The 24,589-nt window shown below is 38.6% G+C and overlaps 4 protein-coding genes across 6 annotated transcripts; 2 read left to right on the top strand and 2 right to left on the bottom strand.

The window, feature by feature from the left end:
- Positions 1-300: 300 nt before the first annotated feature.
- Positions 301-3,411, bottom strand: gins2 (GINS complex subunit 2). The gene is made up of 5 exons (XM_029454488.1): positions 3,115-3,411; positions 2,838-2,952; positions 1,575-1,674; positions 1,336-1,462; positions 301-914 (listed from the first exon to the last, which is right to left on the bottom strand). The coding sequence occupies exons 1-5, from the start codon at positions 3,202-3,204 to the stop codon at positions 786-788; spliced, it is 561 nt and encodes a 186-aa protein (XP_029310348.1). The 5' UTR covers positions 3,205-3,411; the 3' UTR covers positions 301-785.
- A 1,316-nt stretch (positions 3,412-4,727) lies between these two features.
- On the bottom strand, positions 4,728-8,115 carry emc8 (ER membrane protein complex subunit 8). The gene is made up of 5 exons (XM_029461418.1): positions 7,520-8,115; positions 6,745-6,821; positions 6,552-6,621; positions 6,095-6,189; positions 4,728-5,950 (listed from the first exon to the last, which is right to left on the bottom strand). The coding sequence occupies exons 1-5, from the start codon at positions 7,727-7,729 to the stop codon at positions 5,791-5,793; spliced, it is 612 nt and encodes a 203-aa protein (XP_029317278.1). The 5' UTR covers positions 7,730-8,115; the 3' UTR covers positions 4,728-5,790.
- Positions 8,116-8,129: 14 nt separating this feature from the next.
- cox4i1 (cytochrome c oxidase subunit 4I1) lies at positions 8,130-11,170 on the top strand. Of its 3 annotated transcripts, none has more exons than XM_029461430.1 (5): positions 8,130-8,211; positions 9,068-9,144; positions 10,162-10,329; positions 10,510-10,641; positions 10,832-11,170. In XM_029461430.1, exons 2-5 carry the CDS (start codon positions 9,069-9,071, stop codon positions 10,966-10,968), a joined length of 513 nt encoding a protein of 170 aa, XP_029317290.1. In that variant the 5' UTR covers positions 8,130-8,211; position 9,068; the 3' UTR covers positions 10,969-11,170. The 3 variants fall into 3 exon arrangements, with proteins under 3 accessions (XP_029317290.1, XP_029317310.1, XP_029317299.1); XM_029461450.1 differs by having other exon boundaries at positions 8,142-8,211; positions 10,165-10,329; XM_029461439.1 differs by lacking the exon at positions 8,130-8,211 and adding an exon at positions 8,272-8,291.
- Positions 11,171-12,334: 1,164 nt separating this feature from the next.
- dusp22a (dual specificity phosphatase 22a) lies at positions 12,335-24,438 on the top strand. The gene is made up of 7 exons (XM_029426396.1): positions 12,335-12,717; positions 13,870-13,903; positions 14,604-14,686; positions 15,217-15,266; positions 18,672-18,746; positions 18,975-19,146; positions 22,826-24,438. The coding sequence occupies exons 1-7, from the start codon at positions 12,697-12,699 to the stop codon at positions 23,015-23,017; spliced, it is 627 nt and encodes a 208-aa protein (XP_029282256.1). The 5' UTR covers positions 12,335-12,696; the 3' UTR covers positions 23,018-24,438.
- Positions 24,439-24,589: the final 151 nt, after the last annotated feature.

Genomic DNA, 24,589 nt, shown 5'->3' with positions numbered 1-24,589 from the left:
AGCATGTTCGTTAATATGGTGCACATCTTAACGTGTCACTGGTTTTAGATTAAAATTGTATTTGTCTTGGTTTGACTGGGCTTCCTTCCATACCACAGGACATGCATTTCAGTTTTTAGAAATTATTATTTTGTTGCCACTTAACTGACCTCAGAACTGCAGTTGGTCCTGGGATGTTGCACTGCAGCTCCCCGCTGCTCTTAAATATGTAGGATGGGTCAAAGACAGGGCGGAGGGTTCCCACAAGGAATTAAATGAGTAGATTTTTTTAAACAGAATTCATAAAAAAGAATGAAAATGTTCAGTTTCCTTATTTTTAATATAGCAGCAACACCTTTAGGAAAAGTTCTCTATGAAATGTCCAGAAAAATGGCCACACGGACTTCTTCAAATGTCTTTTGTTTAGTCCAGTAAAAAGAAATGATATTTTATACCCTAGAAATACACACAATACATTTATTTTTGACATATACAAAAATGGTGGCAGTTTTAAACTACATTGAGCATCCTAATTAATTCATTAAAAATAAATATGCACACATTTCAAACAGCAGATACATATTAAGCCTGGATGCTTTTCATATACATGTAGTAACACACAAAAAATATAACCCCTTGAAAGAGCCGAGTAAAGCTCAGTTAGCTTCAATCAGCCGTCGTCATAAATCCTGTGAATTCAATTTCTGGGGCATGAAGGCCCTGGTGAGAAAGTCCAACCCTCAGTCCAAAGCTTTGGATCTTGAGACGAGATCCAAACCTGTGCAGCAGACTTTAAATCTCTTGGATCAAAAGTCCTTGAACTGTCCTTTACTTGAACCAGGCTGCAGATTGGAACGTAGTTTGTACATGCAGTTGAGAGAGTCAAGAAGGAACGTTCGTATGGTGTTGATCTCCATCAGAGTCAGGTTGTCCAGCTGTAGAGGGGAGGAAGCAGAGTGAGAAAGGAGACACGCTTGAACACTTGAGCTTATATCCACTGGATCTTAATATGACAGGGAAACAGGAGGCAGCCACAAGATGAGGGGATAAAAGGATAATCCCAGGACACTGTGGCCGTTAATCCTGTTGATTAAGAAACAATCACGGTGCTCCAAGGTTCAAGTTTACCTAATGAATGTTCACAGCTTTTCATCACTTGAAGATTATCTTCAGAGCACAAAAATAATTCCACGGTGCTCACATCCTTCTTGAATTTCAACAGATCAGTGGCCGTTTGAAATGAGACTGTACGTGCATGTAGCTATGTTACCAATTTCCCATTGTTTTTTTAGGTCATAGGTCATAATTAATCTGTCTGTAGTTGCTCAGCATGTGATTCTTCATCATGAGTTTTACCTTGGCATGCGCCTCCAGCTGACTGATGAAGCTGTCGGCGGAGAGGCGGAGTTTGGCGATACGCGTGTCCCAAATGTCTTTGACCAGCGTGCGGATCTCATCTGCTTTAGGGATGTTGTCAGACGCACTGCAGAGACACACAAACCATCATGTAAGGCATAGAGCACCACGTACACGGAGCATTTCATTACTATAAAAACACCATGAGCATGGGGATTACTTCAGTTTAATGGACTCACTAGTTGAGTAGCAGTTTGGTCAGCTCCATGTAGTAGGGACTGGGAACAGGCGTAAAGGTGTCCTCTTTCCTCTCAAGATCTCGTATCTCCTCAAGTTTCTCTGCACAAAAAGTCAAAAACAGTCATTTAATGAACCACATTGCCAGATGGAAGAAATCAGCAGAAATGTCAATATCCCTCAGGCGTGCCAGTCATAGAACTTCCAATTCCAGTATTATCAGCATCTGCTAAAGATTTTCATTCTGCACTTTTCAACGAGGTGGAGTGAAATAGGAAAAGACATCTGAAATTTGGCAATATACTTGATTTTCCTTGAGGCAATGAATTGATCCTACAAATAAGTACATCCTGTGCCGCCAAAGCCTGATTTTACTTACTCATTGGAGCTGCATTGTCCAAAATACAATTAAAAACACACCAATGAGCCACACTGACTGACCTCGCACTGCATTATGATGAAAAATGAACATTAGTTTATTTTGAGTCACGTACACGGTCCTGCTGATGTAAAAACTCACCATCACAGCTGAAAATAGTCTGCAACAAATGTACTATTAACCTTTTTTTTTTTATAAACATACTTGTAACTTATTTTATTTTTTAGATTATACATTTTACGGTAACACATGGGCTTGGGGCTGAGGGACAAAGAAACATTTTTTTATTTTTTTTAAGTACCAGTCAACAAGTTCAATTGTGTAAATAAAAAAACAAGAACAATGTTTTGACTGGTTTGTCTATGCAAACTAAAAGCAAAGCATCTCATTGTGTTGTCTTCTTCCGATTCTGGATGCATGTAGTAATCTTGAATCCCACTTAACTACAAATCATCATGATTAATGCAAACATAGCAAAATAGTCCCAGGTGGTGCCATTGTTTGTATGTATTCAGAACTTTATTGCAGTCTTTAGAGTCTTGGCTTTCAATATGTCACTCAACTTTAGTATTATATACCTTATATAAAATAGAGTTGTTACACATTGGGCCTCAAGCAGGAAGTGATGTACAAACAAATGTCCTCTTATTTTTGTTTGTATGTAAAATATGTATTTTGTTGTACGCAATGATTTCATCTGGAGTTGACTTCTCTATTTTTTAGTATAAAGTTGAATATAAATGTCGCTAATTGAGGTCCATTGATACACAATATAAAAGTATATTTGATCCCAACTCTAAAAGTGAATCAATTCAGAATGTATGCCAACTCTCAATCCGAAAGTACTAAACTTGAACACATGTCTTGTATGCAGTGTATATCTTACCGACATCCATCCACGCAGGAGGAACAATTCTACATTTCTGTCTTTGTTTCAAGTTAAGGGCCAGCCACACGGGAACATCGACAGGCAGTGAAGGGTTGAAGGGACCCAGGTCGCCCTGAGGACAGAAAGACAATTCATCATCAGACTGTAAAGTTTGGCATATGATATAAACTATTGAGTGATCAGCATCTGGCCAAACTGTTTATCCCATAGACAGTGTTTGGTTTGACGTTAACCGTGTAAAATAAAGCCTTGACAAACACACCTACTTACTTACCCCGATCAAATAGATCTTGTCTAAACTGAAATTCGGTATTATCGTCACCGTCTCCTTCTCGGCGAGGAACTCTACCTCCGAGGCATCCATAGTTTGATTAGATTATTTAATTTCCCAAAACTTTTACCCTCACATCGACGCTGCTACTTGTTCCCGCGCTCCAGCCTGCACGAACCAACAGGGAATACGTAGGATGAGACAGCGACGTCACCAGCGTAAAATAACGTGTCGCGCGGTGAGCACTTTGGACTGTTGGGTGCACTTGAACTACTTCCGGCTTCTTTGTATGTAATCATCTGCATTTGGCGTAACTGAAACTTTTGAAAATGGTCATTTAAAGGCTGTTTTCTTTGCAGTTGGCTATGACGACACTGACCAATCCTTACTCTGTTGCTTTGTCTGGCCCGGAAGGAAAAAGTGTGTCACGTGACAGCAAGGACAGTGGCAGGTTAGCGCCACGAGGTGGAGATATTTACACGGTGATAAAATAAAGCCCTGCATTCACAATTGTACTTTAGTAAAGTACATCATCATTATTATCAAAACATATTTAAAGTATAGAAAGTAGGCTAATCATAATGTGCAATGTCCTCTTTTGGAATGTAACACTGTTATGTATTTATATAGTGTTACTTATAGTGTGTAAGTGGAAGTTAAAATATGTAAAGGCAACTTCCTACTTAAGGCTATTTTAAATTTTCAGCCTATGAGGATGCATTTTCCAGCTAATCAAAGGGGATTTTAAGTAGTGTATTTGGTTTATTAAGAAATAGGATAATCTTTTCAATCCATACATGAACACTTAATCTTTCAATTTATCTGAAACATTGAAAATCACCAATTTTGGAGATAAATAGTTCTCACTGGACAGGAAGGGTATGAAGAATTGTAATCTGAAAAGTAGCTAGTTAGTATAGCTGTCATAAATGTAGTGGAGAAAAAAGTGCAATATTTGCTTCTTGAGATGTAGTGAAGTAGAAGTCTCAAGTTTCATAAAATAGAAAACACCTCACATGTTACTGAAGCACAGTACCCTACTTGAGTAAATAAATAGTTTTCTGTTTCTACCGTATCTTCTTTAACCTGGAGAGAAAACGGTTATTTTAAATATTTTTTAATAAATATCTTAGATTGTTATAATGTTGAGACCTATTCAGATTCACATGTCTTATATAATAATGATGAAATACTTCAATGTGATGTTTCCTATTATATTGCTGTTGCACTTATTACTGATGAGCCAGTGTGTAATACTACTGTTATTCCACAAGGTGGAGCCATGTGGACTACAGCTATGAGTAAATTATTCTCCATTCTACCGGTTCTGAGCAGGTAACATATGTACGACCCTTGACAGGTTACTGATGCCGCAGCAAAGCCATTAATACAAACCTTGAGTTTTTAAAACCAAACTAAAAGCTGAAACCCTGGAGTAGGCGATTGTTTCATAGCATTTGTCAACCTTTTCTTAACCATCAAAGGAAGTGGTATAAGACACACAGCAAAATAATTGACTAAATGACATGGGTCTGACAAAGACTTAGTTTCCAAAGGTTTCATTTTACATTCAGTTCATAATTAGTAAAAAAAATGACATCCACACAATTAAATAATTAGCGCTTATTGATTTAATTCTAATCTCAAATACAAAGGTAATTATGTATCCTCACATTAAGTATTTAAATGTTATAACATTACTTATTAAATAGGATTCAAAGTGGTCAATTAAGTATAAATAAAGACTTACTTAATTCTTACAACACACACACACACACACACACAACCTAAAACAAAATTCACACATCCCTGTGATCTGATTGTGAATTGTATTTCTGAATCTTCCAGAGCAACAATCAGAAGCAAATACACCAACATGTGTATCACCCAAGGACGTTCTGGAGCACACCAGGGACAATAACAGGACACACAACATAGAAATGTTTGTGTAAGCATTAGTCATTTATAAGTCAAAGCTCTTAAGTCAATCATCCCTTTGTTATTGCTGGTGCATCTACAGAAGGACTCGAGGTGGCATTTGACCTAGTCAGATAAGACAAGATAAGACTTAAGATTCTTGTCTTTCCAGTTCTAAGTCATCTATTTACACTTATTTCTTTTATTAGCATTTTTATTTAAGCTGCCCACAAATTTCCGACTACAGTTCTTCATGTGAATTTAGTTTCAGGGCTTAAAACAAACTAGACATTAAATAAAGAACATGTATCATTTCTCAGTAGTACAATCATCTCCTTACATTTTTAATAATTTAGTACTTGATCTCTGTATGGCTACTGGTCGTAAAATTTAAGAAAGAAAATCGATCAAATACTCTATAATTTAACTTTATGCACACAACTATGAATAAACACAAATCATTGCAGAAAAATAACCCATTAAAGTTGCAGTCAAAAACATAATTGCGCTTTCATCACCTCAGTATCACCTTGTAAAAGGCGGACACATGCCAACAGTGCACATATGGCTTTTGGCCTTGAGGTTTTTTTGCCGCACCGGTCAGTGCTCCGCAAGTTCCCCTCAGTACGAGGGGCTTTTGATGGAACAAAGACCACATGTTCAGCATTTTTGTACTCCTGCGCTACACGATAAGTAGCGCCATGCATGCTGAAACGGCAGCAATATTTGTCTGCATGTCCATGGTGCTCCGGACTGACTCTCTTAGCACAGATCCAGGACGGACTTGTTGATCACAGGGTTGGTCCAGTCGTTCCTTAGATCATCCAAGTGATTGTCAAAGTCAATCAAGTTCTCGTAGGACCTGCCCTCTAACAGAGAAGATGTGATCTTCTGTGCTTCGTTCCAGTCCTCAAAACAGTCACTGGAAGACAAAAACAGAATTTAGGCAATTAACACTTAAAACATAAAAGACAATGTACGGAGTCTCTAGTTAATGAGACATTGATTGAAGTTGCACATACAGTACAGTCTTCATGGAAATGGCTCTAAACACAGAGACACTTACGAAGATACTTCTCTGCTTTTCCACTTGTTTTCATGATGGTCATAGATAAGCACAATGGGCTCAAAACAGCTCATCGTGAATCTACTACTGTCCACCTGAGGGAAAAAAAACAGAAAACATTACAAGGGAATTTAGGGACATACAGACCTGTTGTGTATATCGTTACAGGACCAGACCAATGTGTGGCATGTTTTAGGGTAACCACTACCAATTCTGCAAACTTTACAAAGCTGCTGACCAAAAATAAAATAGCATTTTAGATTAATTGCATTTCTTTCACCTTCCAGGCAGCCAATTGCATTAACTCTGTCTGTACATTATTAACATATCAAAATACCTATTTCAGTTTTTCAGACTCTGTAAGTAGATTTTTTATCTTAAAGTGAATTAAAACCAGTGGCTGCCTGGAAGGTAGGATGAACACGTGTTAACACCCGCCTAAATCAGGAAAAATTACCATAACAATAGCTGCTTCACTGAAGTTCTCAGAAATCCTTGCAGCCACTTTTTCTGCAACTTGGTTGGGTCTGCAAGAGAAAGGACGAACAATTGAGTGCATCAGCGTCCAGAGCAGCTTGGGGCATTGTTTAAAAACTGGTTGTTTTCCTGAAACAGCAGGGTGATGCCGGTGTCCATTTTGTTTTCTGTACCTTGAATCCTTTGTGCGCTCATTGGCTTGATAATATCCAACAATGATGTAATTATTTTCTTTACACCAAGTATCGATCTGAGACAGGAGCAGGAGTCATGGATTTAACATAAAAGGAAAGAAGGACAGCTGTTGTCAGACCACATTCATTTTCAATAGGAGAAAAAAAAAAAGACGACATGTAACTACACTTAATGTCCACTTTAGTAGCAACACATAGCTAAAACAAATGTAATCCTCAAAAATGGCAGTATATTATACCAATATATGATGATATATCATGATTGACATGGACTTGCATTTCATATTGTAATTGTAATATGGCACACGTTGACTTTTAATAAGTAATGTTCTGAACTCAAGACTGTTCTATTGTTTGCCTTTACCCACTTAGTCATTACATCCACATTACTTATGATTACTCATTGTGTAAATATGCACCAATAGTCAACCCTACAATGTAGTCTCAATATTAAGGTAATTGGTAAAATTATCGTGGTATTTGATTAATTTTTTTCTGAATCGCCCGGCCCTACCTTATGTTTATAAAGGCAATAAGGTTTTTGTTGAAACTGCCATAGAGTTGTTTATTCAACGTTATTGTCATTTTGAAAGCTGTAGTTTTTGAAGTTGAATCAAACCCCCTCAACAGTTTCAACAAAAACTAAACTTTTGTTTTGCAAGACTAGTGTATTAAACTGCATTATTGTAAGATACATGTACCCAATATACTTGCAACTCAGTGTATATCTTACTTGAAGCCTAATGTTACTTACCAGTGTTAAAGCTACTTCTAGCATTGGGGCCAGAGCAAGAGTGCCGTGAAACAGTGGCACACAGTCCACACACAAGATTGGTTCACCGTGGCTGTCTTTCTTTTTCTCCGTCTTTTCTGCCACCAGCAATCCATTCACAGCGCAGTGAGGGTATTTAGCAGCATGTAAAAGCATTTTACAGTAAGCCTGACTTGTCAACTGAATAGGCATGTTTATAAGAAAATCGGCAGAATCGGTAAAAAATAAAAAATAAAACAGACAGATCCTGAGCCAGAGAAGCTGAGTGGCTACACGATGAGGGACTGTTGTCTGCTACCGTTAGCTAACTAACGTTACATATAATGCTCAGAGAAAAGTAGATATCTACCTCAGCAGTCAATGTACTGCCAGCATGTGGTTAACGCTATGCCTTCTGATACGAACATGTAAGCTTTACAAATAGCAAAAATCACAATTGTCTCTTTTATGCTAGATGAAATACTCAGTATCACTACATCTAGCCATAAGAGCTAATCTTACTTCCACCTTCCACTCGTTTTCTGCGGCACCGGTGGTGCCGTAAAGTAGAATGGCTATGTCGTAAAAACCTGGCCTGGTCTTACCTCCTCGTAACCTAAGTTACGTTTTTCCGGCGGTCACAATCGTACTTCCTTTTAGCCCATCGGCGGACGTGATCAAGGAAGATACAGCAGGTCGTATTTTATTTTCAACAGCATCCTTCTAACCATATAGAAAAACATCACACTTTGCCACTTACACATACTGTGACATTGTATGTATTTTAAGTGTACTTGTTGGCCCAAGATAAATGTGTAATTTTAACCGAAATAATCAATTGTGTACAAGTGACTTTGTCAGAGCGGACCGGAGCTAGGTTAGGCTAATTTAACGGCTAGCTGTCCTTGTTGCTAGTGTCCTATGTGTATAGGCAGGTGTGTTGCGCAGACAATCGTTAAATGTTACAGTGGTCTGCCATCGGATTCTTATACATACAGTCTCAGTAAATGGAATTGTGTTTAAATGTGCAGTTTTGTTCAAAGAAATGGATATGTCTTTGATTATATTTTCCCGGTAGCTAACGTTATGACCTTGTGTTTGCGGCTAACGCTAAGAGTAGTTTAGCTTTCCGGAGTAATGTTAGCTAACGGTAATTTAGACCTTTGGACACATAAGCTCAAACATCACAACATATTTTAACACACATGTTTGTAAACTGTAAATTGTTAGTGAATGTGTCTGCAAGCTACGTGACTTGAATGCAAGTATTTCACACAACTGTCAAAAGATGGAAATTGTAATATATTTTTTGATTCGCTACCAATTGTTCTTGAAGTAACGCCTGCTATGTGCAGCTTAACGTAACTTAATTACTTGTATTTAATATGTTATATACGTGGTCCTTTTGAAGAACCAGGATAATTTTAATGTTGACATTTGAAAACCTTTCTTGAAAGATCACAGTATTTGTGAGGTGGATGTGTAACCATGCCGATGGCTTTGACTGCATGTAAGTTTGTTAATATCGTTCATATGACTTTTGTTCCACAGAATGCTGGCTGCCAGAGTCCTTCGCCTTGTTGGCAAACGTGCCATCTCCACGTCTGTCTGTGTGCGTGGAGGACATGGTAAGTGGGACTTTAAATGACATGGAGTATTTTCTATTTTTGGTAGGGTGGATAACAATAGATTGCCTCACATAATCAGTGTTGTTATTTATTAAATACTTTGATACATTAAGGAATACATAATTACATTGCAAAAAAAAGCCTGTTATTCTGAATGCTATATACCCATTGACCTTTCAAGGGACCATAAGGTTTTTTTAATTTTTTTTTTTTATTATAGCTCTGAATGCAAATTATTGTATTTTGTCTTTCAAAGTCCCAACAACACATTTCCATCCTGTAATGGGAGTCTGGCTGATGTAAATAACCCGCTGTACTCCCATCTCACGCACAATTACCTGAAACATTAGCTATGTAGATCTGGCAATTTGCTTAAGTTGGATCAAATAATTGGCACCCTGTAAACATATTTTCCAGCCACCAGAAAAGCATTTGAGTGTGCCAGTGCACAGCTACTTAAGTGTTTGTATCAGCATAGTTTCTTGTACCATACTCTAGCTTTCAGCTGGACTATTTTTCAAGTATCACAGATGGACTACAGGAAGTTACATTTTATTTGACATGCATCTATTGATTGATTACATGTACTTTGTTTAATGTATGTGGAAAAATCAAGGGACATACTGAATAGAATGTTGTATATGTTAGTAGTAGGCCAAGAACAGGAAGTAATGTGCCATAAAGAGTTGAGAGCTGATTTCATGGATTAGCACATCCTCAACCGAATCTGAACAAAGTTTCAGAGTTAGGCTAAAAGCATCTTACTTCAGAAGCTGAGGAATACTGCAAATGACATATCGCAAGAGTCAAATGACAAAGAACACAGCAGTGCAATGCTCACCGTAGTCAACACAGTGCTTTCTCTTCGTTTAGTGTTGAACAACATAGTCTTAAGAAAAATTTAAACAATACATTTTAGTCTTGGAATACACATGACATTTCAGAAAAGGTTTGCATGAATGAACACATTCGTTGTTATTGAAACTTATTTGATGAGGCATTCTTTGTCATCTCCAGCAGGTGTTGCTAAGGTAGAGGAATACACTCTCCCTGCATACTTTGACCTGCGGGAGAATCCCCTCCCCGATATCAGCTATGTGCAGAACCTGAGTCCAGAGCAGGCGTCCCTGAAGGAAAAGGAGAAGGGCTCCTGGGCTGCACTCTCTGATGAGGAGAAGATTGCATGTAGGACTTGAATGCACTGCACTCTGCTTTTTTGAGATGCTCTAATGTTCATAACTATTGGTCAAACTGATTTTGTTATCAGCAAATATTGTTTTAATTAATGTAGTCCTCTGTCATTGTAAAGTCCCTTTTCATCTATTACAATTGTAATCATCTAGATTTTGTGTTTCCGATGTTCAGTGTACCGCATCAGCTTCAAACAGAGCTTTGCTGAGATGACCCGTGGATCGTCAGAATGGAAGACTGTGGTTGCAGGGATGTTTTTCGTAGTCGGCTTCACTGGCCTGATTGTGCTCTGGCAGAGAATGTTTGGTATGTCTGCCTAAAAGTGTAATGTCAAGATTGGCAATGATGCGCCTGCAATTTCAAGATTTGATGTTAAGATGCCCCTGTTTTCCAAATGTATTCAATTTAGACAGAGAGGAAATTAATTATCTTCATTACATTTATTTGCTTGCAATCTAATTAAGCACATTACTTGACACATATTGTCTCTTTGCAGTGTATGGACCCGTCCCACGCACATTTGATGCTGAGTACAAGGAGAAGGAGCTGCAGAGGGTGTTGGACATGAGAATGAACCCAGTGGAGGGCTTCGGATCCAAGTGGGACTACGAAAACAAGCAATGGAAAAAGTAAAGGACGAGAGGACCATAACACACACTTGAAGAAAACGGCAGACCAACTCAAAAATACAAGAATACCCATATTTCTGTATTTATTCATTGTCCACATTACCTCAGTCCTAAGGCATTTTGGAAGACCTCTTCCTCTTAAGGTCATCGTGTATTATAGAAGTAAGAATAAAAATGCTTAAACTGATAACACTTCTCAATCTTAACTGTGTTAACTCTGTGACTCCTATGTAAATAATGCTTTTACATAAATTACTATTTCATATCAAAAATGGAAGAGCAAAGGACTCTCACCCCATTTAATTAGGTGATTTTAATCTTAAATCAGTAAATGCTTGCATCAAATTTTATATATATATATATATATATATATATATATATATATATATATATATATATATATATATATATATAGATATACACATATATAGTTTTTTAGATTATTTATATATTTTTAGTTAATAAAATTGACTTGAGCATTTCTGTTCTGTGCCAGTGAACCACAAACAGCTGCAACATCAAATAATTGACAGTGTAATTTGCAATAGTTTAAATGCCACTCCAAACTATCTTTTTAAAAGGGTGGCCAGTGATACTTTACACTAGCCAATAGATTCTTTGTTTATGAACGTGGAACCCTGACAAATAAATATATATTAGACCATGTAGTACTCTGAGGGTGAGTAAAATGAGGCCAGTAGTGTTAATAATGAATAGGTATAGCCACTAGGGAAGGTGGGACATGTCCTCCTCAATTCGATACTTTCCGGTTGATTCATACCAAAAGGTACTGCTGAATACATGTTTTGGGTTCAAACTATAATGTAATCTATTGTGTATTTACAGTTGGGCCTAATATGGTCCTATTAATAAGTAGGATATAGCATTTCTACTTTTTTTTTGGTAATACTAGCATTATTAGGGAAGGCACAAACAATTCCATAATAAAATGGTATTTGCTCGATTTATTTAAATGCAGGCAAATGAATGCATTTATTTCTGAAACCAAACCTACGCCCTTGGGTGGTGAACCTTGTAACAGCATCATTTCCTGTTTACACTGTAGAAGTACAATCTGTGGTATTGATGAAGCAACTGGTTTTTATCAGTGAAAAGTTGTTAGTGCCATGTTAATAAAGATCACATGCACTTCAAAATAACAATATATGGGGGGTGGGTAGAGATTATAAGAGGGGTTCCGTGTTTGCCCATTTTATGGATGAACTACGTCATCTTCAGTGAAGTGGTTGTTGCAAAATAGCTTCATTATAGGATTTATGGTTTCCTATAACCTGCACGTCTAAATCCCAGACTGTATGTCTATGGTCTACATGTATGACTATGTATGAGGTAGAAGATGGCTTTTGAAGGTACAGCTGAGCTGACGACGACATGCTGTGATGTCACTTACCGGATGAACCCGTAGCTGCCGTTGTTTCACGTCAAAACAATCCGGAAGACGATACAGCATGACGGAACTATTGTTGGAGCTGAGACGAGGTTAAGGCTGCAATAATAACATCAGGCTACTGTTTTAATCACGGTGTTGGAACTTAATAATGTTGTTGAATACAAGACAAACATAGCGGCTCAAGCGAAGGCTGTCCACTGTGTTATAAGTTTGCAAACAGTCAGTCCAGTATCGCGTTTTGGCTTCAAAGTCCATGTTAAGATATCGTTGCAGATCTAGATATTGAAGTGTTAGCTCATCGCAGACTGCTTCAGAGCCACCATGGGCAATGGAATGAATAAGGTAGGCTTTGGTTTTGTTTTATGTTCAGGTGTTAAGCATGTTGTTGTCAGGGACTCTTTTTTTTTATGGTAAACTCTACAAAGCGTAAAGCTCTGGGAGGTGCGCCCATCACCTTTCTGTAATCATTCAAACAATTCAATCAATCACGTGACATGACAAATAATGCATTTTGGATATTTGGTGCAGAAGCTTTTAGTGCAGCAGATAGTTCAGTGTAAACAGGCTAAAACCAAGACTTATTCTGGGTTCAGATCTGATGACATTTTAGAGCTGTTGTTGGTTTCAATTATTTATTTATGTCTAGATTTGTGATTAATTCATAAGTTTGTGTTATCATATATACAAATGATTATACTCCACACAGTACAATGGATTCGAAGACTGGCTCTGAAAGGGTAGGCTTGGTTGTATTCTCCTCCTTTCACCCTGCCTGAAGTGCTCAAAAGCAAGGCACTAAATCCATGCAGGGCTGCTGCTGCTGACCTCTGACCTCTGACCCTCTGATGAGGGGTTCCTGAAACTTTGCTCTGAGGAGCAAATCAAAAGATTATTGCAACATTGTTATTCTTCATTTCAAAGTTCTGTCTGCCCTATTATGATACGGTGACAAAACTATTACTTTATAAATAATAATAAAAAGTTGTCATGCAAAATGACATTAAAGCCCTGTATATTGGTTAGTCAATAGAAAGTGATAATACAGTTTCATCAACACATGTTCAGCAAAATTTGTCTTTGAAACAGGAAAGTAACAGTATTTTATTTGTGTTGTAAGCAGACTTTGCTTATGCAGATACATTAGTCATCATATATATTCTTTGTTGCCGCAACAATGTACAGGCTGAGTTAGTCATACATTTGATTAGTGAGAATCCAGCACTTAATTATCTTCACACACCTGCTGCTTCATGGTACTACTACCAAAGTACAGCATCACTCAGTGGCTCCTTGCCACTCATCACTTCGTCCAGATAATCATGCATCGTTGCTTCAGGCCTTGTATGGCTGTATTTCCTGGTACTTGGTTCTTAAGCCCTTAAATCCAATCTGGCTCAACCTGGGACATGTGTTCCTTTCAAGTGAAGATTTTGAAGCTGGACTGTAAATGAAAATCTAATCTAACGCATCATGTCTGTGACTGCTGCTTCACAGGTTGTCGATGGACTCTACCTTGGGAATATAAGAGGTAAGACAAACATGATGTAACTTGATTTGATGTTTGTACATTTGATACATACGGTATAGCTGGGTCAGTGGTGTGGTGGGGGGGATTGATACTGTAGCATATCACAACACTTAGCTGTAAAACTAGTTTTCTTAAACATATTGCTTTGATTTATTGTCATTTTAACACAGCAAACAGTACTCTTTCAAATAATATGTGTGAATATATGTATATAATATAAAACCTGTGAGTGGTTTTCAATTTAAGTGTTGTGCGTCATGCAGTATAACAAGGTTTTAACTATCAAACATCAGATTTTGTAGCTGAAAGTAGTTCCTCAGTCAGTAAAGAGATGCAAATGCCTTGTTGATAAAATATAATTAGTCTAGAAGATGTTGCTCCACATAAAATAAGAGTCAACACTCACGATGTGTCACCCCCTGGCCTCGAACAACCCCTTCCCGGCTAATGTGGCGTTTGCAGCTTTCTAACTTTAGCTGCCGTGATTATGGCTGCACATAATGGCACAAGCTAATATTAGTCCAAGTGACGGTAACACGGGACCACAGGCCGTACTGCACCAAATGATGTTACAGGACAGTAAACGCCTATCAGAGCTGCCTGCAGTTTACACTATGACTGGACAGAGTTGTTGTTGTTGTGTTTGAAATTTACTGACATGACTACGGTGACAAATATTCCTCTTTCTTTTTTTTCCCAGATGCAGAAAACAGAGAAAGTCTGGCTAAAAATGGCATCACCCACATTCTGTCTGTATACAACAATGCTAAACCCGTGTTTGAGGTTAGTGGAAAATCCAAGTTGGATGGGTCAAACTACTTGTACTTTCTGTGGAAAGTTTACATGAATATTTTGGTACGCATGTAATAATGTGATGTGTCCTGCCAGCCAGCTGGGGGTGGTGATGAGTTATGGTTGGAGCAAGAGAGTGTTGTGCCTGAGATGGCACCGTTTAAATGTGTCTGTGTTTCTTTAGCCACTATAATCTGGTGTAATTAGCAGGCAATGACTAAAAGTGTGAGACATTTAATTCAGGGACATTAAATATATTATTCAACATTATGTTATGAGACTGATACTACACATGTAAACTAAATGAAAAATGGTCTGGGTCCCAGACATGGAAGACCGTAGGGCTCACACAGGAAGATATGTGTGGCAGGGGAGCAACTGCAAAACTGACCTAGGCCTTATTTTTAGAATATAAATATAGGTGAAGATTTACATACATTAACATCGAGATATGTCATGTGTGGCCTAGATTCTTGAACTTTGTTTCAGTTGTTATACAGTTGTTCATCTATGTTTCACAGGACATGACGTATCTTTGTATTCATGCGGCTGATGCGTCCAGCCAGAACCTGTGAGTAAGCAAACGTGCACACACAGACAATCAGATGTACTATTGTGTTTATACCTCAGATTTTGAATGTCTCTGTCCATGTAAATTTCTGAAACGCTGATGAGTCATGCAGTATTATTTCAACACTATTACGCTCCAGATTGTAACCCCAGGGTGTGTCAGCCCAAAGCAAACTGCTACAAATATGAAGGCTTTTGACAGTTCAGAAAACTGATTGATTTTTTTTATTGCACGATTCCTGTTGGTAGTTTTTAGACATTTACTACTAACAATGGCTTGTTTAATGTATACTGTTCATCTCATGACTTGTAGCTATATGAAGTAAAGTAGACCCTTCTATATTACATTAATCATGGAGTGTTCATAAAGATTTAGTGAAAGAGAGAGAGTGTGTTCAGCGTGTCATTGTTCATCAGGAGGCAGATTTGGTGTTGAAAGAGGCATGAGCTGTCCCTCCACCCTTGCACGATCGCTAACACAACGCATTAGTCATGGCATTTCTGTTGATTTTTTTTATACAATATTTTGATCTCATGCTTGACATGGGCTGAGGTCACAAAACAAAAGCATCAATCAGGGGTTGCAGTTTGAGCATCAATGCAAAAGAGCAGTCTCATTACGTGCGACCCCTGTAGGCGACCCACTTTGCAGTCGGTGTTGGAGCTGGTGAGGGATCACGTCGTTGTTGCTGCACTGGTGCCTTCCACTGTCGGGGTTCCTGCACAGACAGGTGGGATCTCGGAATGAGATTAGACCATCCCTGAGAAGCTCTTTGCTGACCCCATGTGTATTGGTTGAGGCTCAGTGATCTCTGCACGTTCACATCAACAGTGGAGTCTGCAGTGACAAGGACTGTACAATGACTGAATGGATTATATTAAAAAGTGTGGGAAATGTTGATTCAGGATGAATAACTAACTTGCTGACAACATAGTAGACAAAGATGGGACACATCCTTGGTGTCAAAGTTGAAAAAGATCCTGTATTAGTACTTCTCAATTCAAAACTCTGCATTTTCAAAGGCCTATCCACTCTGATCAGAAAGAATTATAATGCACACGGCGGCTGTTAGACTGTAAATAAGTGTATAGTTTATATGGGAGTGAGCTAAAAGGTTGGGCTTTTTCTTTCTTTCTTTTTTTTAGCCCTGTGTGGCTTTGAGTTTGGCAGTCATTGAAGTTGTCTGGGGTTTGAAGAGGTACTCTACATGCTTTACTTTGTAAAAAAAAAAAAAAGGAAATTGGAGCTGGGTGAAATGCAAGTTAATGAGAAGGAGGTTTACTGTTTGGTTGGATGTTGCTGATTGGGTTGGGTTTGAGGTGTCTGACCTCCACTGTCGCAATCAAGTGTCCTTCCCTCAGGCAGCAGAGGAAGGAAACCTTAGTGACATCTGGCTGTTGGCCTCGACCACCCAGGGCTTTAATAAACCCCTTCTGTCACAATCACTAGTCTGACTGACGGGAGGGGTGAGGCCAACTGACGCACCGCCGAGCTCACCAGGCACCCCAGTGGCCAGGTCTGATGGCCCCTCTTAACTGTCGCAGTTTAAAGCTGTCTGACAAACATTAAACTTTCCTAAAGCTATTGTGCCTGTACTTTTGGAATGGATTTGTAGAGGCATACATCACAGTTACTGTCTCAACAGGCTGCATCATTTACCCTAAGAAAAACAATAACTAAAAGGACAAAGACCCTCACCACAACAAGCGAAAACTCACAGAAGACTTCAATAGATAAAAAACAAAGTTACAAATCTTGGTCAGGGACTTTCTAGGATCAGTCAGGCATTCAGTCGGCGACGAGTGGCCTAACATAGGTTGTCTGTAAAAACTAGCTGAGACATCAAGGCCTACTTGGTCACCGTTGTCGTTGATGTTGTCGAGGTTATTGTAGAATTGACACTCGGTGTCGTAATGAGATGGCAGCACCTTCTGAATGAATGCAAAATATTTAATTGGAATTGCCTTTAATGTTGATTTATATAGTTGCTAACATGCACATGTACATGTACCTGTTTGTGGAGAGCCAGGGATTCCCCTTCTTTGTGAACATCTCATTTCAAGCCTGCTATGGTTTTAATGCACAGTGTGCACTGACCATGAAGGTGTGAAGTCATTTGCATCAAACATTTCCAAAATGAGATGTGCATTTGTGTGAGGACTCTGCGTGTCCACCATGGTTATCTTTGGGTCTTTTTTTTTTTAATGGTTTTCTATGCATACCTATGTAATTATATTGAGTAAAATTTCACTGTAGCATAGAATCAAACAAGCTTTGTTTTTTGTATTTCGAATGTACAAGTAGGTCAACAATTTATTTCAGTTTTCTTTCTCTGGAATCAACCGGTTAAAACCTCAAATCTTTGTCACAAGGTAATTTTCTGCATATTAAACAAGACGGCCGGAAACCTCTTTGCTAGGAAGACAGAACAAAGTGCTGAGGAGACATGTTTTAAAGAGGAGTTTGGATCTCAGGAAGGAGGGGAAAAAAAGTAAAGTGGCAGTCAATCTATTTTAGCCGCAGTCTGTTATTCTGTCTGCTATTGAGTAACCAGCATCTGCTCCTCAGGAGACGCTGCTATCAGCCATGCACTTCTTGATTATGTAAAACACCATCAGTGTTTCCTGACAGTGAACAAGTAGGATATTTGAGGAGCAGTTGCACCACATTTTGCTGCTTTGTGTCCATTTTCATTTCAACGAAGACTCCTATTCTGAGGATTTCAGTTATCTTATGTAATAAGCTGTTTTTCTGTTTGTGTTTTTGGGTTCTGGGTACAATATATTTTGTATTGTGTTGTTCGTATATGTTTGATTCACTGTATCCTTTGTTGAGACAGAATGAATGAAGGCTGGAACCTGATGTAATTTTGCAGATAGACACAATTAAGGACAGTTACTTCCCTTGTTTGTCCTTACTGTCTGGGTTCTGGTCTACCACAGACTCAGTTTGAGCAGACTTAACCTCTTTCTCACATGACAAGTTAAAGTAGTTTAAAGATAAATTGCAAAACAAACAAAAACTAACTAAGCTACCAAAACGGCTTGCTTCATTCTGGGGTCTTTTGCTATATTTGAGAGTTCCTTTTGCATTTTCTGTAGTCCAAATCATAACAGTTGTCATGTTATTACAGTTTCAGCAACCTATTTGAAACCCAAAGTTAGGGCCCCAACACAGGAGTTTCAGTTCAAGGTGTCCTTTCTCATATCCTGTACTGTGTAATCTATTTTTAGCTTTACAACATTTATACCACTCATACCTTCACAAAAACAAGCTAGTTTCCTGATTTACTAAGCAACAGCACTAATGTTTCTATATGAATTATTATATAATATATTATAATTTCTATATTTTGTACTGCAAACCACAGAATAATGTGTGCTATGTTTGTTTATTCCTTTCCAGATTACAACATTTTAAAGAGTGCATCAGCTTCATCCATGAATGTCGCTTGAATGGTGGATCTTGTCTCGTTCACTGGTAGGTTTGTATGTCCAAAGCTATTAACGGCTCCTTCTTGGCACCTGGGGGGTGTCAAAACATGTCATGTCCACTTTGGATGTGGGTTTGTAATGTGTCTCAAAGGATAGAACCAAAGACAAACATTTCAGTACCGGCTCTGTTATTTACCTATTGTCAGTAAGGAGTAAGGTGTCAAACATGCATTTGCTTTATGAAGACCAAACCGTGTGCTTTGCTCTGTTGCAGCCTTGCAGGTGTGTCCCGTAGCACTACTATGGTGGTGGCCTACCTGATGACTGTCACCCACTACAGCTGCGTCGAGTGTCTGTCTGCAGTCAAGGCTGTTCGCTCCTTTGTCGGCCCAAACTATGGCTTCCAGCAGCAGCTGCAGGAGTACCAGACAACACAGGTCTCAGAGGTAAACACACGAAGGCACACACACTGACATGATGAATGCACACACAACACACCTGCAGAAGGCATCGAGCCCCCTTTTACATTTCGCAGTGATGCAGCCTAAAGTCGAAGGGTTTTTCCCCTGGCGTTTTTTTTATGTATCCGATACATAAACGTTCTGTAAATGTCTCTGAGTGTTATGTGCTGTTGGTATTTCAAAGCTACTTAGACGTGCACAGGAACTCACAGGATATGACACATACAACCTTCACGCTGCACATGAGGGGCGGAGGTCAACCTATATTGATTGTGGCTCTCTGTCATGGAACATGATATACTTGACAGTTGACTGCCTGATTTGTGATGATGTCATGTTGTCACGTTTTTATAATAGTTTGTATATTTGTTATTCTTATAGAGGCCAATGAACAGCCATCGTTTGTTTCACAGTAAATCATCAACTCTACGCACAGTGCATCAAATGAATAAATATTGATGCCGATTAGATTTGTGAAACTTTATTAAGGTTCATATTATTCATTTAATCTTGTGTGAAAAAATCTCATAATTCATTCTTGATATTAATTATATTATATTAAAATCAGAATTGAATCCTCCTTCGTTGTATGTCAAGGGGCTTTGTCCTTAAATGCAAACAGTGACTTCTCATCTGTCTACGAGGTTTCTTTGGGCGCTTTAACCCTCACTGTTTAGTCTTTACAGTGGACTTCTTTCAGCCTATTTGATGGGTGAGGAGACTTTTAGGGTACATAACCCATGATCCTGCACTCTTGGAGACAAAGACCTACCCTATAATGCTCATAGTTGTCTACTTTACTTTTATGAACATCACCACTTATAGGAATTACCAGTTGAACTGTTCAGGTTTAAAGCTTCTTTTTTTTAATGCTGAGAAAATGTTAAGCAATGTACTAAGGAATATATTACTAATGCACAGAAGACTAGGATGCTGTTTTCAAGTATAAATCTTATTTTCACATTTTAGGGAGAAAGGAAAATGTCTGTTTGCATTTTATTTTGAGCCATCGTCTCCACAGCCTTTTACTATTGGCAGGATGTGTTCTATATGAACACGCTTCAGGTAAATGTTTACAGCCTTTAACATTTTGTTTTGCACTTTTTAGAATTTTGTTACTTGTGTGAGATCTCATTACCGTGTCACTGACCCAGCCATTGAGTAGAGAAGGGGAACTGCAGGGGGTTTGCTGGGATTGCATTAGCTTGGTACTGCTCATCACGTGTCTAGTATTACTGTCAGCATCTTGCAACATAACTTAAAAAAAAGAAAAGATCACCGTTTGTAGATCTTGCACTGATTTCGAGGATTTAAGGGGAAATGGGATTTCTGTATTTGTGTTTTTCCCACATCTTCCTCAGATAGAAAGTGAGGGAATCCTGAAAACAACAATGTAGTCACTAATGCAGCTATAACAACAGTCACTGCCACAGCAACACAGTTACAAGACACATGAAATAGACTCCAGTCCAAATCCTTCAGCAAATTTAGTAAAAGAAGAAACTTACAACATACTGTTATAGTCCAGGATGGGGTGTCAAAATCCCAACATTCATCCAATTGGGCCGTTTATATCTAAAAGGCTGATCAATTGTTATTTTTGCTGCTTGTATTAAATACTGTATAGTGTGCACTATAAAGGTTTGGTTGTTTTCAAACTGTTGAAAGAATGAAAACGTTTTGTGCCTTGCCGAGTGTCTTTGTTCTGAAGCAATTCATCTATAAATCTGAGCCTCCCCACAGTTAACTGTTCGTCTCAAATCTTTGTCTTAACTTTAAAGGCCATGACTTGAGCTCTGACGGAACAAATTCCACTGTTTGGGTGCGTTGCCTGATTGTAACACCCTCCCCTTTTGATTTTGAATCAAAGTATTAGGATGTGGAAGACAAGAAAGTCCTTTGCAGCTTCTAACAAGATTCATTTTCATTTTCAAGATGACACTATGACAGTTTGCAGAATATTGCACCTGATATCAGTCCGCTTATTGATGTCTTATCTTTATACTGTGTCCTTGATTATTCATTTGTTGATGTTATGAGTCAGTGCTATACTGTTGGTGTTTGGGTTCAAGGCGAGAATACTCATTTTAGGAAGATGAATGTATTGCGCTCAGAGTGACTTTCACTTCATTGTATTTCTGAAATAATAAGGTATTGCACAAAATACATTTCTGGAAATCATTTTGATGAATTGAAATTCCTCGCTTTGTTTGACCAGCTGTTAAAGCAACATTGGAAATATTCACGAGAAAAGAAGACTGATAAAAAGGCACTTTAGTCAGTTATCTGGAGGAAGTTGTTATCAACTCAAACCTTTACATTGTTTTATGACTGAAGCCATCTAAATGCTTTACCACCATAAGATGAATACATGCCAACCTGAATATTTGGTAGCTTTGGGATTCAGAGTCCACATGAAGGAGCTTCACATGTCGGTTAATAGATTTTTAACATTTTGCTTCACAGTATTGAGGCTTTTGGACCGAGTGTGTACTCGGTTCTAATTTTACATTATTTGTTGTGGTGGTGTGAAATGTTATGTTCCATGAAATGCAGTAACTTGAAAAGGATATTTTCCAGGTGACTGTCTGGGTAGGAATGTCTGCAGAGAGCCAACTGTTTCCTGTCTGTCCTGCCCTCTCCTCCCATATATCAAGTTCACGTTAGACAAGTTTTTTTTCAATTCATCCCCTCCTGCTTAGCAACTGAATACACAAATTATTATTTCATGAGGTACATTGTATCTTGTCATATGTCAGTTCAAACTATGAAATCAACTTTGCACTCAGTTGTATTTTTGGATCTTTATTTATACTGTTAAAAAAAGAAAAGAAAACATCTCCAGTGTAATCAGGTTAATTCAAGTTTTATGAAATCAAAGATATGTGACTTCATGACAAACGGACGCAAGACATCAAGCACAGATTACAGAATACATAATATATAAATTCTAAATGGGACTCGCCGTTAAAAGGGTCAATGTGTAATTCCGAGCCCCCTGCTCAGACACGGAACATGGCTGTAATATTTACAAGCGAGTCAGGCAGCTGTACTTCTTCTCCCTCTGTACTGAGGGTAAGACAGGCGCTACAGTGTCTCACTATCACCTCCAGAGGAACAAAGTGGTATTACAAGATTGGACGGAGCGGCGCAAGTCAGTTAGCATGCTAACTTCAGTAGATATCTCTGCAACACAATACTTTGACGTCTTTGACATAACGTGCACACTGTTACCTCTTCACATTCTTTTGATAATGTTAGTTCATTGATTTAAGTTTCAATTCTGGCATATCTTACACATTGGACCTTTTTAAAGACATTATGTATTGTCTGCACATGGTACCAGATTTCAAAGGTGTCCAGCAACACTTTAGTTGTGTGTGTGTGTGTGTGTGTGTGTGTGTGTGTGTGTGTGTGTGTGTGTGTGTGTGTGTGTGTGTGTGTGTGTGTGTGTGTGTGTGTGTGTGTGTGTGTGTGTGTGTGTGTGTGTGTGTGTGTGGAGATTTATAGCGAAGAAAAAACTAAATCGAGTGTGTCTGTCAAAACCACTACATATATGCATACAAATGTATAGTCAGTAAGGTATTAAACACTGTAATGTAATTCTATGTTAACTCAATGACATTTATTGAGTTACGTTTTTTGTCTGTCCTCTTGTCCCCAGTACCGAGAATGGTTACGGTCCAGTTTCCGTCCCTGTCCATTTAATGACGAGGAGCAGGTCGGTGCCCTGCTGAGCCAGTACACAGAGCAACAGGAGAGCCAGAGGAGAGGAGCAGACCAGCACTGGACAAATCGAGGTGTAGGTGTGTCTGCTCTGCCGTCCGACCCTGATGATCCTGAAAGCAGCAGCTGAAAAATGGGCATCTAATGATGCTGAAGTCCTGCCCAATGCTGTCTGTAAATGGCAGCTATTATTCTGTACTTAATTCCAAATCAACCCCAAGTTGTATCCAATTTTAAGGCCTTTGTTCAACTCTGAAAGTGTCCCTTAAAAGCTAAGCATATCTTTTACATTTTTATTTATATCAGTCTGATCATTTTTAATCAATGGAGGTTGATTTAGAATTGGGCTACAGACTCTAATCCACTACCAGTACCTTTCTTGCTCTCTTAACTGAGTACAGCCACAACCAGGGTATCGGTGCTCACAGACGCCTTACTCTAAACACTTCAGCACCTTAGCCATGATGAATAAACTCTACACCTGCAATGTTCTCGGTAGCCTTAAAGAAGGGACCAATTAATACTGTCTTAAAGGAACATTTTGTCTCTCATTGTGTGGATGTCTAGTTTGTGCTGGTGGACAATGAAATCCACAAATCTCCAACCAATTTGATGCCACATATTGTGAGCAGTTATTCTGACTCGTACCAGCATGCAGTCCTTTTTAGTCTCACTCTTAGATGAACACTGCAGCTGGGGAAGTTAGCATGCTTGGCGGGCTGACGGCATTACATTTGTTATTATGTAAATCCTACTGAAAGCAAGTGTTTGCTGCTTGCCTGTTAAATATGTTACGTTGCATGTTCCAGTTTAATACACAGTAACTAAACAATGGTCATGGTGTTGTTAGCGAATACACTAGCCACTTACATATGTTGTAACAACAATAAATATATTACTGTAGCACATCACTGCCCAGGTAGTAAACAGCATTTTTTTCCACCCGGTTGGATACTCTTCTCTCATTCCAGCTGGTACTTTTCGCTTCATCTTTGAAGAAAATGTCAAGCCATCTACTGTACCAATGTCTGCAACATAATCGAGCTCCCAGCAACTCTGACCCAGTAAGCAAACCTGTTGAGTTATCTCTTATCAGCCTGAGAGGACAAAAGGAAAAAAGTACAACAGCCAAACCCTCTGTGGTTTGTCAATCATCAACTGATGTCAGAAGAGCCAGGCGTGACATGTGTTCGTTAACTTCAACTGCTTCCGCTGTCTATACAGTTGTAGAGAACATGGCCACTTAACAACACACAGCTAGGAGTAACTCATGAAGCAAGTTTAAACATTGGTAAAATGTTCCTTTAAGTAATACATAGCAGGTTGAATTAGGAAGATACACAAAGCATTGCTGACTACATATGAAGGATGTCTGCAGTCTTCCTGATATTACTGAAGCACTGATTTATCTTTCTATTGTGTTGAAGCTGATTTATATGTAATTGGTGTTATAGATTCACGGGTGCAGTTGTTTTGATTGTGTATTTATGGTGTTTTTTATATTAAAATGCAGCGATTGATGTGGAAATCCTAATAAATCTGTACCATCGACACTGTGGTATTTGTCTGTGTGTAAGTAAACTAAATCCTGACTATATAAGTGACTAGTATTGTAGCTCACCTCTAGATAAACTGTTTGTCTCGAGAGGCAGCTTAATTGCTACACTGAGTAAAACCCAGAATAGCTTTTTTTTCTACGTTT

The sequence above is a fragment of the Cottoperca gobio genome, chromosome 3, assembly GCF_900634415.1.
Source record: "Cottoperca gobio chromosome 3, fCotGob3.1, whole genome shotgun sequence".
Classification (NCBI taxonomy): Eukaryota; Metazoa; Chordata; class Actinopteri; order Perciformes; family Bovichtidae; genus Cottoperca; species Cottoperca gobio.
This window is presented reverse-complemented; position numbering and strand designations above follow the sequence as displayed.